This window comes from Haematobia irritans, chromosome 1, assembly GCF_050003625.1.
Source record: "Haematobia irritans isolate KBUSLIRL chromosome 1, ASM5000362v1, whole genome shotgun sequence".
Lineage (NCBI taxonomy): Eukaryota > Metazoa > Arthropoda > Insecta > Diptera > Muscidae > Haematobia > Haematobia irritans.
The window spans coordinates 4,247,693-4,265,476 of NC_134397.1; the positions used below are offsets into that span (position 1 = coordinate 4,247,693).

General features: G+C 34.0%; 1 protein-coding gene across 1 annotated transcript; it reads right to left on the reverse strand.

Moving 5' to 3' along the window:
• Positions 1-228: 228 nt before the first annotated feature.
• LOC142237187 (esterase B1-like) lies at positions 229-2,108 on the reverse strand. Its single transcript, XM_075308563.1, has 3 exons — positions 1,879-2,108; positions 1,597-1,747; positions 229-1,526 (listed from the first exon to the last, which is right to left on the reverse strand). The coding sequence occupies exons 1-3, from the start codon at positions 2,002-2,004 to the stop codon at positions 331-333; spliced, it is 1,473 nt and encodes a 490-aa protein (XP_075164678.1). The 5' UTR covers positions 2,005-2,108; the 3' UTR covers positions 229-330.
• Between the last annotated feature and the right edge of the window lie 15,676 nt (positions 2,109-17,784).

Here is a 17,784-nt window from a genome sequence, read left to right on the forward strand (position 1 = left end):
TAACATGGGCAACTGAAAATATGAACATTATTTCGAACATAAATAAACTGTGTTAAATTTAATCAATCTACATCAACACATACGGATATGATCAGTCACTCTCTTAGGTTGTTTAAGCTTATGTTAGTCCTCTTTGTTGGTTCTCTTATGGTATTGAGCAATTATTTGAGAGCTATAACCTTATTCACTTTACCGATATTGTATGGGAAGAAAGTTTTAAAATTCTAATTCCTCTATCAAATATTCACTTCTAGTATTTAATGAATTTTCCATTAAAGTTATTTTCATTTAATAAATCAACAAATCTTTAACAATAATTTGGCACCTCGCTTATATTAAATCATTTTTCCAGTAGAAACTATCCCACACATCAAGTTTATCCATTATTGGTAAATTCTTGCACTTCACATTTTGGCCTATAACCAAACATTTGATCGGGTTATTCGCTTCATCAACTGGTTTCCAATTTACTGGTTCAATTTCTTTACAATTGGGATTTGATTCGAGGGCAAAGTTATACCACATACCAATCATACGTTGAATACACTGGTACTCCTTGCAATGCGTATCGAGTTTTTGGGCAACAACACCGTAGAACAAATAGGACACATCGTCGGAATGACAAACACCACGAACGGTGGGGCCACAGCAGTTTACGCGAAATTGATTGAAAAAATGTGAATCAAAATCGAAATAGAAACAGTAGGTGGGCACATTGCTGGCATATACTTTACGTGCCCTTATTGTCCTATAGATTCCATGCCAGAACATTCGATGGCCCATAAGATCTAGGAATGGGAAAAGGTCACCTTTGGAATTCGGTTTGGGATTTTCGAAATAAATGTTAGCCAATTTTTGACCCATTTCATTTAAATGCATTTGATTATGGGAGGATTTTGCCTTTTCCGGCAAAAGATTTATAAAATCACTCAAATCATCTATCATGAAGGGGTATTTGCGTACCAAGCTCATATAGACTAGACCTTCGAATGAGGTAGCTCCCATAATCATGGGTATATCATTGCCCCAAGCATTGGGCAAGAGATCCTTATAGGGTCTGGTGGTTATACAATTTTCACTGCTGTAAGGTTCCACGACAGGCAAAAAATTCAAATGGATATTATTCACGATATCGGATTTTGTCAACAGTTTCAAATCGTGGAAAGCCAGATGTTTCGATTTCTGTTGCTTTAGAAAGTGGTAAATTTCTTTGTCATTCTCATCACCTTTGTATCCCAGGTATTTGGCAAATTTCAAACCGACTTTGTGATCTTCGGTACAAGCCCATGGGCATAAAGCCGATCCTGAATGTAATATGACTTTGTGAAAGAGTCCCTTGGTCTGAGGCAATAATGTCATTAAATGTGCAGAACCTGCTCCAGCACTTTGTCCGAAGAGTGTTATATTATCGGGATCACCATTAAAATTGTGAATGTTTTCTTTAATCCATTTCAGGGCTAATATCTGATCTTTTAATCCTGCATTACCGGGTATATCCAAATCGGGATCATCAAAACACAAGAATCCTTTAAGTGTATAATTAGATTAGAATGTGGTCTTCAGAAAATTTAATCTGAAAGAGTATAGAAAACTTACCAAAAATACCCAGTCTATAGTTAAAGGTAACCAAAATCACATCCTTCTGCATAAAATAATCAGGACCGTAGAAATCTCTGGAAGCTTCTCCAAAATGATAACCTCCTCCATAAATCCAAACCATGACTGGTAAAGGCTTCTCACTTTGTATCTGTATAGTAATACAATGGTGGAAAACAATGTAAAAAAAGTGTAAAGTTTTTTTTTAATTTTTTTTTGTCGACATACTCGTATTACCTAGTTTGATTATAAACAGAATTCAAGCTCATATAATTATCTTACCTTCTTACTATAAACATTTAAATACAAACAATCCTCGGATCCTTCTATGAATTTACCAAAATAATTAAATTGCATGGGCTTTGACTTGCATTTGGTACAATCGAGAATATTGGACCATGGTTTCATGGGTTTGGGTGCTCGAAATCTCAACTCACCTAATGGTGGCAAGGCATAAGGAATACCCTCAAAGGCATAGTAATGACCATGTTCAGGATAAATATTTAAACGTTTGCGACCTTTTATTAGGCCATATTGGGTTTTAGCCACCTCGTACTCAGATGTTTCGGTTTGATATTGTAAGTAATAATGTTGTAAATATCTATGGAACCGAAAAAGAAAAGGATTATTGACATTAACACGCTTTTCAAGAATTTTGTTTTGAGACTGCAGAAAAATGTTAACCAAAGAATATGAAATTCGAGACGTAAATTGGAAGTAAGAACTTCCATAAATACGAACGAGCCGGGAAGAAACAAACGCTGAACAATTTAGGTTGAAACTGAGTCTGAACCCAATATCTGTTTTATGAAATTATGCACCATATGGACACTCTTTGATAATTACGTTTTGAAGATTTTTTTCTATAAAGTAAAGATTTTATTAAATAAGTTTAAAACGACAATGAATTTAAAAACATTATCACATTTCAACGGGTCGTAAATATATTGGATCCAATGGTCCAAAACTTAACTCTCAAGACTGTTTTAAGTAGGTGTTAGATTGCATTGGGAGTTGAGTATTGGATGCAACTCTATTTTCTTCTCTCCAATGAGATATCTTGGTCTTAATTATCACAATAAGTAATTTAAAATTTTATAAATTTTAAATAATATTCTATATTTTAAATTTTATTTGACAAAAAAAAAAATACATTCACTAATTGACACTGGAGATCGGTTTAAAATGGTGGAAATCTTGATAATACGAATTAGAAACTTCACATAGTCGAATAGAAATATTTTGCTTCTAGGACACTAAAGAAAACACATATTGTGAATATATTTAGTTCACCACATTTTTTCTTGGGTTTCTTCAAATCGCCTCTTTAGAACATTCTTAGTACTCTATTTTTAATTTTATTGATTCTATGGTGTAATTAATTTTTATACTTTTTCAATATATTGATTTTTTGTTTAAACGTAAAATTGATATCCATTATACTATAGATCGTTAGCAAATTTAATGCGATGTATTATCTTCGAAAGTCTAGATTGTATTAATTGTAAAAGAAAGAAAAGATATTGAATTTTAGCTAATTATGGATGTAGAAATTCTAATGAGAAATCTTGTTTCTTTGGCGATTTTTTTTTTTTGGTTTGAAAAAAAGGTTCTGTTTTGTATATGTTACTTCAAAATTTGGCATATGAATCTGAAAGAATGGTACATAACGACTTTAGTATACCCGTCTATGAATATCAGTAAAATAAATAAAAGAATATTTATTTTTGTCCAAATTATCGTATTACCTGGTATCTCAAGTTTATAATTAAGTCTATGTTTATACCTAGGGTTTATATTATTCGACTATGCTTTTACTGTTTGTTGGTGTAAATAATTTATTATATAAAAAAGTGCTAGAAGCCGGTAAAAATTTACATAACAAGTTCACTTTTTAATATGTATATTTATAAGGGGTTTATAAACACATATGACTCCAGATAAACGATATCAAATGATGTTATAAGCATTTATTCAATCGATGACAATGAAAATCTTACAGAGAGTGAAAAAGATGTGAAATTAATTTTAATTTGTGATAAGGTGGAGTGAAGCTGACTATAGGATAGGGTTCTTATAATCATAAAATATTAATGAATGACTCATAGATATATCGAAGTAACATTTCATGTGATCAATACTTAAATAGGAAAAATTGAAAATAATAGGGCTAAATTTTTTTTAAACCCATTAACGCCCAAAATGAAACTTCGGGACACATATTGATTTTATTGGGTTTTATTAACTAAGTAGCGGCTAAATAAAATGATTTAAATAGAAAACAAGTAAGGAAAGTCTAAAGTCGGGCGGGGCCGACTATATTATACCCTTCACCACTATGTAGACCAACATTGGTGTTACCATCTCAACTACTTCAGATTTGCTGGGAGCTATATAAAGGTTTGCATTTCCAGATACAAATACTTATGATGGAGACAATTTTTTGTACTTCTACAAAATCTCTAGAATTAAAATTGAAATCGGCTAACGCCCTGGAATGAAACACAATGTTAATAAAAAAAATATGGGAAATATGAAGCGAGAGAAATTTTGAGGCAATTGTACAAAAGGGCATTTGCGATTTATGTACTCGAGATATTGGACAATTTGAGTAACATTTACAATTTTTGCTACTCAGCAGTGACGATTTTACAAGGATAATGGTTAGATCTTGCCAAGATATGTGGTCAAGTGTGGGTTATGATATATTATTTGGTCAAGTCGGGCGACTTGGAGCCTCATTTAAAACTCAACCGTTCTGTGGAAAGTCTGGCATTACAGTGTGTAGGATATGACTAAGATATGGGGAAATTATCACAGAATTTTGTGTAAAGTGTGGGAATTTTGGCCATATTTGTATAAACCGGAAAAACGAATATATGGAGGCTTTATCTAATTCTGAACCAAATTAGATTAAACTTGACACACTTAAATATCATATTAAATATATTCTCCGTGGAAAGTATGCAGTCAATTGGAGGAAATCCCATTGAAAATGGGTCTAAAATATGAAATAGTCTACCATGTTTTCCCAACTCTGGTGTACATATAACGGGAGCTATATATAATCTGAACCGATTTCGACTAAATTTGACATGCATAGTTAGAATAATAATTCTGTTTTCTCTGCAAAATTTCACGTAAATGGGAGTTTAACTTTGGTCCCCGTAGTCATTTGAATCTAAATCGGGCGAAAGATATATATGGGAGCTATATCTAAATCTGAACCGATTTCAACCAAATTTGGCACACTTACCGATACTGTTAAACGTACTCCTTGTGCAAAATTTGAACCAAATCACGGCAAAACTCTGGCTTTTGAGACCATATATGATCAAATCGGACGAAAGATATATATGGGAGCTATATCAAAATCTGAACCGATTTCAATCAAATTTACCAAGCATTGGTAGAATTCTACTCTTTATGCAAAATTTCACGAAAATCGGTAGTAACCTTTGGCCTCTGCGGTCATATGAGTCTAAATCGGACGAAAGATATATATGGGAGCTATATCTAAATCTGAACCGATTTAGCTGATATTTTGCAAGTTTTTCGAGACTCATAAAATATTCGGATGTACTGAATTTGAAGAACATCGGTTGATAAATACGCCAATTATGACCAGATCGGGGATAAATATATATGGCAGCTATATCTAAATCTGAACCGATTTTTTTCAAAACCAATAGCGATTGTCTTTGTCCCAAAAAACGACCCTATGCCAAGTTTGAGGACGATTGGACTTAAACTGCGACCTGTACTTTGCGCAAAAAAAATACATGAACAGACAGACAGACATACGGACGGACAGACAGCCAGACAGACTGACTGACGGACATCGCTAAATCGACTCTGAATTTAATTCTTAGACGACCGGTATACTAAACGATGCGTCTAAGACTTTTCCTTCTTGGCGTTACATACAAATGCACAAACTTATTATACCCTGTACCACAGTAGTGGTGAAGGGCATAAAAATGTTAAATCCTTTCTAGAAAACTTGCGAATTTTTTAAAATATTTGATGACAAACGCTCCAGACAAGCGTCACCACTACCACAGTAGTGGTGAAGGGCATAAAAATGTTAAATCCTTTCTAGAAAAATTGCGAATTTTTTAAAATATTTGATGAAAAACGCTCCAGACAAGCGTTATAATACATTGAAAATCATAAAAAAATTTTAAAAATTATTTATTTGTCAAAATATTACAAAATTTCTTAATTCACATCCAAAACACTGAATTCGCCTCACACCAACTGCAAATTCAGTGCAGCAGCTGTTGAAATGTTGGACATCCGTCCTATGACAAGCCCATGTTAAATTCATCGCCTCTGTGTCAATTTGGCACCACTTCCGGATCCAAGAAGAACATTTTCAATCCTTTTTTGGCGACGCTGTTTTTTGCTGGGAATTATTTAAATTTGCATTAAATTTACGCAAAGATCCAGGTTATAATTTATTAATTTTCTCTAGAGTTCTCAAACCTGATTCACAAGAAGCATATTTACTCCTATAAATTTATTCCTAAATCTGAATCTTTATGAAAAATTAAACTTTAATATTGGTTTAATTTCCCATACCTTTATTTATTTATTACAGAATTTAAAACCGTAATAAATTATGATATTAACCACCATTTTCAGATATTTCGATTTTATTTTCTGTTAACTGGGAGTTAAAGTCTAACGGAGATACATGAAAATGGCCGTAATTCCCATACCTATTTATTAATTCCTTTTTATGGGATTTAAATTTTGAGACTTCAGTAATTGTTGGTCATCTGTAGCATTAGTACCCCTAAGTATTTGTGACTTTTGAAAATGACATGAAAGTACAAACATAACTGTCATATCACATGTAAACTAAGTACATTCACCAAATAGAGGACTTGCTGTTATTGTGGTATTTCGATTACATTCTCGTTGAGGACAGTGAGACAGAGAGAGTGAGAGAGAGAGGCTAAAGCAGAGTGGCGTTTTGTTACCATTCTGTGGTTATTACAAACAGTCGCCATTGATAAACCGATTTTGTTGGCCTGTCGGTCAGACAGATCTGGAAAAGTTAAGGACACAAGACCACTGTTAGTCACACAGGTTTTAATCGTATCATTGCTAGTGCCAGTCATAGACGCCAGAGTGTGTGTATGTGTGCATTTGTATGATTGTCAATGAAGCGATTTGCTAATGTCGTTGTTCAATTGTTGTTTTTTTTTCGATTGAACGTTTAGTACAATTTCAGCAGAAAAAATTGCTTTTTTTGGTGTTTGAAAATTGGGCTGGCTGTGTTCCTGCTGGCTGTTAATGTCGGTGTTGTTTGTCCCCATAATGGCCAGTCATGTGCGACCATTTACGTTAAATGTTAACCACTGAAGTTAAGGCAATAATGGATGTTTTACTCGTATACACACACACATTCACGAGGACATTTATATGTCTAACTCTCTTTCACACGACATGTAATTGCGGCTTAGGCTTACGGGTTATTTCTCGGCAATTAGATCTTATGTCCATTTAACTCCTATCATTGAAGAGAACCACACAAATGAAAGGATTCTGGTCGACAATGACAATGACTATTGCAAAACGCTGTCAATTGTTGCTTTAGATTTACTTCTATTGAAGTTCCAAAATCAAACATTAGTGGCCAGGATTTGTATTGGCCTTAATTGCATGGTACATGGTTCATTTTCCAGGATAAATGGTGTTCAATTTTAAATAGCCTATTTATGATTTTAAATTAAATTGTAATGGGTGACTTCTGTTATAGTCAACATGGACTTTATTCCGGATTTTACAGTTAGGAACAAGAGGCGTGAATACACTAAAAAAATTAATCCACCGGGAAGGAAAATGTAGGTAAATTTTAGAAATTTTTAACTACACTGTGTTACAAACGCAGATATCACATCAATAAGGAAAGAAATTGTTCAAAAATGGACTTTTGGACAAGAAAAACACTATATAGCAGAGAAATGCTAAGAAACCTTCGAAAACATCATTGGCCTTCCAACAATATTTTTTAGTGTATTCTCCATTCTACACCATAAAAATTTACTAAAGATATTAATTACTAGGCGAACCCGGCCCGCTTCGGTGTGCCTTCCTGATTCGAGACAATTTGTAAAATACAGTGACATTTACTTGCAAATAAATGTTGATGGAACATATTGCGTTAACTGAATCAAATATATCCTTCAGAGAATATTTCGAAGGATAAGATAATAAGACAATCCTTCTGAAAGAAAAATGTCGTGGACGGGAAAGGCATTCCGAACATATATTGGAATATGAAGCACCGTCTATGCTGCTTGTAAACTTCATATAAATGTAAGTTTTTTAAACTAAAAAGTCTGGTAGTTATCTACTTCCGTGAAAATATCAATAAATTAAGTACCGAGTTCCCATTACAGTTCCCTCTATTTTCCCTGCAAATTGTACGAAATGGGAAAGCTTTTAAATTTGAAAGAATAGGGTAAGGAGGTGGTGCCTTACTTTCCCTGAAAGTTTCAAGAAAATCGGATAACTTAAAAGGTCTCCCTTCCCCTCCGAATATCGAAAAAATAATGTGGCGGATGTGTGTAAAGATTCCCACCCAAACTTCTCCTGTAAATTTCAAGCAAATACGAGTAGTATAACTTATGTCCAATTTTTGAAAAGCCTGGCATGGGGAAGTACCCTTCCCTATCCAAATATCGAAAAATCATGTACCCCATATTAATTTCATAATCACCCTCACGTCCTCTGTAAATTTGAAGTAAAGTTTAGTTTTTTTTTTCACAGTACTTTAGACACTTTTCGGGCAGAGATGACCAAAGATAAAAAAATAAAGTAGCTGAACTTTGCCTTCCCTAAAAATTTCAAGCAAATCAAAGAACTTTAGTTCAATTTTAAAAAAGTCGGACACAGGAGAGGTCCCTCACCAGATGAGTTACCCTATTTTCATGATATGATTACCCTCTAAGTTCTCTGAAAAAAAATCGGTGAACTTAAGCCAAAATTTAAAACGACGGACAAGGATAGGGTATGGAGCCACCTTGCATACACAAGGTCGTGGGTTCGATCCCTGCTTCGACCGAAAACCAAAAAAGTTTTTCAGTGGTGGCTTATCCCACCTCAGCAATGCTGGTGACATTTCTGAGGGTTTCAAAGCTTCTCTAAGTGGTTTCACTGCAATGTGGAACGCCGTTCGGACTCGGCTATAAAAAGGAGGTCCCTTGTCATTGAGCATAACATGGAATCGGGCAGCACTCAGTGATAAGAGAGAAGTTCACCAATGTGGTATCACAATGGACTGAATAGTCTAAGTGAGCCTGATACATCGGGCTGCCACCTAACCTAACCTAAGGGTAGGCCCCCTCTTCACTCAAATATCACAAAGTCTTGCACACCATATTAATTTCATAACCTCGTCCCAAGTCCTTTGTGAATTCCAAGGAAATCGGAGAATTTTCGATTTTTGACTGTACATACACAAAAGTCGGACAATGAGGAGGTCTCCCATCCGACCAAATATCGGAAAATAATATAGCGGATCTGTTTCAAGAGGTCACCACGAATAAACAAAATCGACTTCAAAACAAAAAGGTAACGTGGTGTCGATTTTTATGCTGATATTTCATCAAAAAGTCGACGGCAAAAATCAACTTTCGTGTAATGGCAAAGTCGAATTCTTTACAATTTCTAAACTTGAAGTGGAAAACCACCTTTTAGAATCTCATTAAAATCCTTAAAATAATTGTTACCAATGCGCAAGCAATTTTTGTAAAAACAACCTCAACGAAATCTGGTGATAATCCTCCGTAAACATTTTTAATGAAACTTTCAATTGAAGCTATTTTGTGAAAAACAATAGGGTTCATATATTTATAATAATACACAGAACTTATACAACACCTGTGATTACATGGAACATTCTTATCATTATATAAAAAAAAACATCCCTCTTAATTATCCATTTTCTTTTTGTTGAATTTTCGAACTACTTTTCAGATTGCTTTTTTTTTAATTAAAATCTCCTTTCAATTCTTCTGACAATATTAAAGCCTCATTTAATGTCGTTCACAGTACTCTATTATTTGCCACAATATTTCATGGTTGGCTGCAATACGCCGCCAATAAATTAAATATGTCTCCTTGCATTATGGCCAACTTTGGTCTATTATTGTTATAACGAAATTGCAGAGCTATGCCTGGGTCCAGACATACTCTCGTTGCTGCATCTCGAAAGTACTGAAATAGAGACTTGAAGTATTTGCTTGCAACGAAAATAAATAACGCAAAGAAAAACTTCCTTTAATAAGTTTCGAGTGTCTTCTCAAATCGAATTTTATATGGCACAAAAAAAAACACAGGACGAAAAATAAAAATTGAAGAAAGAATTCCATAGTAAACTTTACGAGCTCTCCAAAACTCTGAGTAAAAACCAACAGCGGAAATTTGTAATGTTATGAATGCGCTGAAGACCAGAAAAAAACACAATTAAATAGGGTTTCATTTGGCATGATGGATTTTTTTATATAATTATGTGATATTAATTGTGAAACTACACCCTCAAAAAAAATCGCTTCTTTAACATATGTTCCAAACATATTTTGCAGGAAGCACATATATTATTGGATACTGCCGAAATATTAATATGTTTGTTTTTTGTGAAAATATTATATGTTTGGAAGCATTTTGAGCCCAAAAATATTATATGCTTGGAAGAATTTTCCCCAAAGAAGATTGTGATCATTCCCTCACATAATTTTCACTTTCACGAAATTTTTAGTTCTTGGCACCTTTTTCTGTAATACAAATAATGTTGAAGAAATTATTCAATTTTATATATTTTTTTTTTTAATTTTACCTTTCGCCTGGGCGGAGAATCGAACCGAGGTACATACAGTTTGTAAGCCAACACACTATCCACTGGGCTACGTAGTAGTTATAGTCACCAGTAGACAATTATCGTTACAAGTTACATTTATATAGCATACTTTGCAGCGCCCACGAGCCCATGCAAACATAACATTATTTAAAAGAAACATACATTTGTTGGCCACGTGGAGCAGTGGTTAGCATGTCTGCCTTGCATGCAAAGGGTCGTGGGTTCAATTCCTGCTCCGACCGAACCAATTTTTTTTTGCAATTTAGACATTTATACTATATTAAATTTTTAAAATGAAACTTCGAAATGTGGGTTATTAAAAATTTACAGTCCCCACATACATAAAATTCTCCTCTCAAGGCGAAAACACATGCTGTTTTTTTTTTTAAATCTCTATGCTCTTGGTTCCGAATGTCTATTCTCTTTACTCCGAATACTCATTCTAATATTCAAATTAAATAATATTTAGACTTAAGCATATAAAATATTTGGCCTTATCATAAAGCAGTTTTCCGAAACAACATACAACCGTTTCACAGAAATTGTAAACATATATATGTTTGCTCGAAATTTGTAAATTTATATATGTTTACATTCACACATATTATTTTTATGAAACATTCATACCACAAACATAATATATTTTAACATATTAACATATGTGTCCCAAACATTTAGTGTTAGTTTAGGAACATTACATGTTGGCACTTAAATATATTGTGTTTAAAAATTGTGCCCGAAACACATTTTGTTTATATCGGAACATATGAAAAACATATTTTTCTAACAGTGTAGAAAACAGAAGAGATTGGAATCACAATATATAATAAACAATAAATTTCGATATATCTCTCATATATAGTAGTTTCCAAATATGTCGGGATCATAATTACAATAAAAGCAAGTACAGACAATAGTAAGTTCGGACATATACAATCGAATTACTTAGGTTGTGGTAAAAAAACCACAAAAATCATATGTTGAGTGAAAGCATATGAACCATGGAAAATTTACAACGGGATCTTGATAATAAATTAAAGGCTTGGAAACACCGGATAATCCCAGAGAAACTAAAATATTTGTATGTTTCTGATTATGAAATTATATCGAATTTGCAACGGGATCTTGAGGAAAGAACACCAAACCTGGGTAATCCCTGGGAATCGGGTAATAATCCCTCATTTAAATCGGGTTAATTTTCGGTATCTAAGGAAGACACATGGATAATTCCCAACGGGATCTTGAGGAAGCAAACCCCAAACCTGTAGAGTCCCCGAGAAACTGAGACATTTTTATGTTTCTGACAATAAAATCATTTCACCATATCTCCTCTATCTTAATTTATTCCTCATCCAATTCAGGTTACTTTTCCGAAATTCTAGCAATCTTAATGGGCCAACTCTAACCAATGAAATTTAATGGGACAAACAAACGTTGGCACTTCTTAACGTTCATTATATGGATGGATCCATGGACCATCTCTCTACGTCATACATACCTCATTGCTTCTATGGACCAGGGAAACTGGCTGTGTGTGCTTTTGATGGTGGTTTTTGCAAGAGTATTTAGATGTGTTCTTGAGAGTGTGTCTATGTGTGTGTTTTGATATTTGAGCCAAAGGAATGCAATATCATCCGGCCGTTGGGTTGGCAAGACGAGTAGCTCTCCATGGGCATGGTGGTTTTTGTGGTTGTTACTTTTGTTTAAAGAGACCGGAGCCGTTTAGTTGAAATTGTGGTAATGCCTTCCCCTGGGAAAAGTGGGTAAGTAGTAGAATTTATCCATTACCTAGAAAAGTTGGTTAAATCCTTTTCTATAAAATATTGAAAAAAATATGAAGTAATGAAACAAAGTTTTTAAATCGTTTTTTTAATTAAATTTTTTTTTTTAATATATTAAGGTGAGTTTTTAGAATGTTAAACCATTAACAAATTTTATAAATATCAAGTTAATTGAAAAAATAGAACTTAATCGTTTCTACCATAACCTACATTGTTTTCTTCTAAATACTTCTTATATGGATGAGGGGTAAGGATCCTTTCTTGGTGTTTGTTTGGTATGTGCTTATGTGTATGTTTAAGTGTGTGTGTGTTGTAACATACGTGTGAACATGAAATTTCTTAATGAAAATTCTTGAATTTTTTTGCTGGTATTGCCTTCTTAGGTTTTCCTCCTATTTGGGCTTAATAACAATTTAAAAATTACCGCTAGCCTTTTCACAGCTAAGTAAGGACTGAGCGAAATTCTATGAAGTTGGCCAATAAATTCTTAAGTGGTTGTTTACGATGGAACAGCCAACCAACGCCAAAGTCTGAATTTTTCTCCAGTCCTCTATATAGTCTGTAAGTATTTAGTTGTTGTCGTTGGACCTATATAATGGCCACTTTTAAGTTGTTTGTGTTGGTTTTTTTTTGCAGGAATTCTCACAAAGTTTTTTTCGAAACTACCAAACAGCCCCTCCCCCACCGACATTTATGTCGCAACCACACGCAGTTGTATTCACACGCATCCGCATAGATAGCAGGGCTGTAGAATTCAACAGCCGATTATGAGTTTGGCGAGAAGGAAGCTGGAAGTTGTGCCTTTAACGCCTTTTTAATGGTTTAGTGAATATTGCCTTTATTTATGCGGCTGTTGTGTTCACTTTAACTTTGTTTGCTAAAACTTTAGCAGAACAAGGATGGACGTCTAAGTAGATATTTTGTATTAATAACGAGTTTTATATTTATTGGAAAACAAAATCTTTTTCAAGAATATCGATTTGACAACAGATGTGTTTTTTAAGAATGTCATTGTATATAGAAAATTCTATAACAGGGTGGGTTTATTAAAGATATCCAAGCGAAAATTAATTGGAGTGCATCATAGACCAGAAGAAGTTGTGAAGAAAATGGAAAAAAATTGTCTGCAGTTATTGTCTGCAATTATTGTCTTATTTATTGTGGGTTTATTCAACTTTTGTGGAAGTTTTGATAGAAACTAACAGGTTGGCTGATAAGTCCCCGGTCTGACACATAGATGGCGTCGCTAGTATTAAATGCATATTATTTTTATATAGTACCAACCTTCAAATGATTCGTGTCAAAATTTGACGTCTGTGAGATAGAGCGTCTTTTGCGAAGCAACCTTTGTTATTGTGAAAAAAAAAATGGAAAAAAAGGAATTTCGTGTTTTGATAAAACACTGTTTTCTGAAGGGTAAAAATACGGTGAAAGCAAAAACTTGGCTTGATAATGAGTTTCCGGACTCTGCCCCAGGGAAATCAACAACAATTGATTGGTATGAAAAAATTCAAGCGTAGAGAAATGAGCACGGAGGACGGTGAACGCAGTGGACGCCCGAAAGAGGTGGTTACCGACGAAAACATCAAAAAAATCCACAAAATGAGTTTGAATGACCGTAAAATGAAGTTGATCGAGATATCAGAGGCCTTAAAGATATCAAAGGAACGTGTTGGTCATATCATTCATCAATATTTGGATATGCGGAAGCTCTGTGCAAAATGGGTGCCGCGCGAGCTCACATTTGACCAAAAACAACAACGTGTTGATGATTCTGAGCGGTTTTTGCAGCTGTTAACTCGTAATACAACCGAGTCGTCCGTCCGTCGATATGTGACAATGGATGAAACATGGCTCCATCACTACACTCCTGAGTCCAATCGACAGTCGACTGAGTGGACAGCGACCGGTGAACCGTCTCCGAAGCGTGGAAAGACTCAAAAGTCCGCTGACAAAGTAATGACCTCTGTTTTTTGGGATGCGTATGGAATAATTTTTATCGATTATCTTGAGGAGGGAAAAACCATCAACAGTGACTATTATATGGCATTATTGGAGCGTTTAAAGATCGAAATCGCGGCAAAACGGCCCCATATGAAGAAGAAAAAAGTGTTGTTCCACCAAGACAACGCACCGTGCAACAAGTCATTGAGAAGGATGGCAAAAATTCATGAATTGGGCTTCGAATTGCTTCCCCAACCACCGTATTCTCCAGATCTGGCCCCCAGCGAATTTTTCTTGTTCTCAGACCTCAAAAGGATGCTCGCAGCGAAAAAAATTTGGCTGCAATGAAGAGGTGATCGCCGAAACTGAGGCCTGTTTTGAGGCAAAACCGAAGGAGTACTACCAAAATGGTATCAAAAAATTGGAAGGTCGTAATAATCGTTGCATCGCTCTTGAAGGGAACTATGTTGAATAATAAAAACGAATTTTGACAAAAAATGTGTTTTTCTATGTTAGACCGGGGACTTATCAGCCAACCTGTTATACCTAAAGATGAAGCGATTTGAAATATATATCGAGGGATTAAGGAATACTTTAGAGGATGAAAATACAAATACAAATTTATCTGATACAAAGACATTAAAAGATAATAAACAAAATCTGAAACTGAATAACTGGATTTAGTTACCAAAATCGAAACCGGATGATGGCGAATACGAGAAAGTAGCGTTTTCTCGTATTCGCCAAAATATACCGCTCAATCGGGTTTTTAATTCGCAAAAAAATTTCTGTACTTCAGTGAAATTTTGATACACTTTGTCATATGTTTCTGTCGAAAGTCGAACTTTGTGCATGTACTGAAAAAGTGAAGCATCTATTGATTATTTTTGAAACTATTGGTATCTCACATTAAATATGTGGACTTTTTTTTTCAAATATGTCAGAATTTATTCGGAAGAAGAATTTTAGTAGACTGATCAATCGAAGTATTGTTCATCGCTGGCCACTACTTTTTTCCATCTTTCTGTCTTTTGACTTAATCCGCTAATCAATGCAACCGGATTTAGTGACAAAATCCGAAACCGTATGGTGGAAAATTGTACGTTTTTCGCGAAAATCGGGGATTGAACATAGATACATTGGTTTTTAAATTCGCAAAATAAATTATGTAGTTCAGTGAAATTTTGATACACTTTGTCATATGTTTCTGTCGAAAGTCGAACTTTGTGCATAGCTGTACTGTTGGAGTAGGGTTTCCCATTTCAGTGTTACGGGTTGTCTTTCCAAATATTAAGGCCATTTATCACATAATGCTCGGCTTAAACGCATCAATTGGGTCCTAAGCCTCAAGTTTTTCCTCAATGTTCAAATATGACCGGTGTAACCATAAGACTTTTTCCCCTATGACTATCGTAGTGGATCCACTTTCATCCCCAGCACGCAAAGAAGGAATATGATTAGATTTATTGAGCTTTTCATGTGATGCGGTTTAAATATGGTACATGATGCTAGTACACTGAAAAATCAGCGAACCCACCAGGAAGAAAACATTTTGTTAATTTTAGAAAATTTTTAATATTTTTGGAAAATTTTAACTAAATAGTATTAAAAACGCTGACATCACGCTGATATTACAAAAATAAGTAAATATTTTTCAACAAATTCAAGAAAATTTACGACAAAATTATTTTTTTCCACTTGTTATTGAAAATTTTGTAGTTTGAAAGAAAAAATTGGAGTTCAAAATTGCAAGAATGTCTATAGTGACATACGAAGTTCATGATGGACGAATTTGTAGTAAAATTTACAAATTTAAAGAAATAATGAACTGTTTGGTGAGAAGTTCGAATTTAGTAAAACTTTTTACTTCATTTGTAAATAATTTTTTCCCGTTTTTAGTTCATTATTAAAGTCAACGAAACTTTCTCCATATATAATAATTGCATGAACTAAAACAAAGTTAAATTGGCTGTAGAAAAATAGAGATTTCACTTTTTGTTGAGTGTATATGTATTCTAATAACCTTTCAAAAATTGGGCCATATCGTCCCCTAATTCCATATTAACAGAACTTCAGATTTGACATCTGACTTCCTTCATAAAAACCGAAATTATATTTAATTCGGACTAAATTACAATTTAGAAGAAAATTTAAAGAAATTTTAAGATATTTACAACATTTACCACAACCAAAGTAATTCGATAGTGTTTAGTAGAACATTGTACGTAATTTATGATGGAGGCTAAATAAGATTCGGCCGTATTTGTTTTTAATTTTATGATCAATTATCTAAATGATCAAGAAACAAGCTCTCTCGGATCATTTTGATGGAATGATGCTTTCTAGAAATATTTTCACCAATTTATGTAAGGATAAGAATTTCCAAAAATTCCACCATTGGTCTGTGAACATATCCCAAAATTGATTTACATTCCAAACTGCCGGTTTACTCCACCGTTTGTGGAATATAGAATTATTACACTTACGAGTAATACCATTCTATTGTTATCGTTACTCAATTAATAGCCATAATAAATGTTCCTAACCTAACTTGAAATTTCAACTCAAAGTACTGACCTAATTTGACCCAATTTTGGCTTATATTCCTTACAAGGCCTAAGTTAACATGAACATTTAACATCAAGCATTTCCTAAGACATAGTAAGACCTTCTCATTGGCTTACACAAACCCAGCATGTTCATTAAAAACTCAACAGACAAAGTTCTGATCCTCCAGCTTGTGAATAGATTCCATTTTATTTATTCTATTGTTTTTGCAGCCAAGAACAAAAAAACATGCTCATATCTCATTTTCAGTGCACTTGCTCACAACTTAGCTCAGGTATTTTGTAGGCCATCTCTTTAAGAAGTCTTCTACAGCTTAGCCTGACAAATGGGATAAATTTCCACTGACAACATGTTCAGAATGATGTTTTTTTTTTGTTTTGTTTCATTTTCGAAAAGTTTGCCAGCTTATAATTTGTGATGCACAGAAACAAAATGTAAGACATCATGAATGTCTGCCTTAATAATCGTAAACTTCATCATCTACTTCTTTGTGGTCTTATATTCAAATCGCTTCTTGGCCTTAACTTGATAAGTACGAGAGAGATATGCACGTGTTTCCTTAAATCCTACATCTTAAGGGAGAATAAAGGAACTGAAAGGTTAATGTTGGGCACAGCAGGCTTTGCGATGCCCTACTTGGTTGGGAGATGGTTGGTTTTCTTAGAAAGTGAAATTAAAATTAAGTGCTCGTTAAATAAATGGTTCGATTTTAAATGTTTCGAGATAAAGTCTGAAAAATGGTATTTATAAAAATCGTATAATACTATTTACACAACCAATACGAAGTATTTGCCAAGACGGCTTACTCAAATATCAACCAAACTTTTTTTTTTGTTTTTTTACAAATTGTGGTCGAAGCTATCAATATGGGTCCCATGAAAATGAGCCCCAAAACCTAAATGAAATATGGCCCCAAGAATTATTTGGAAAATAGCAATACCAAATTTGTATGTGTCTGGAGTTGTAACTTCATTTATTTTCTCTGAGGACCCGTTTGTATTATGAAAATATTTCGAACGAAAA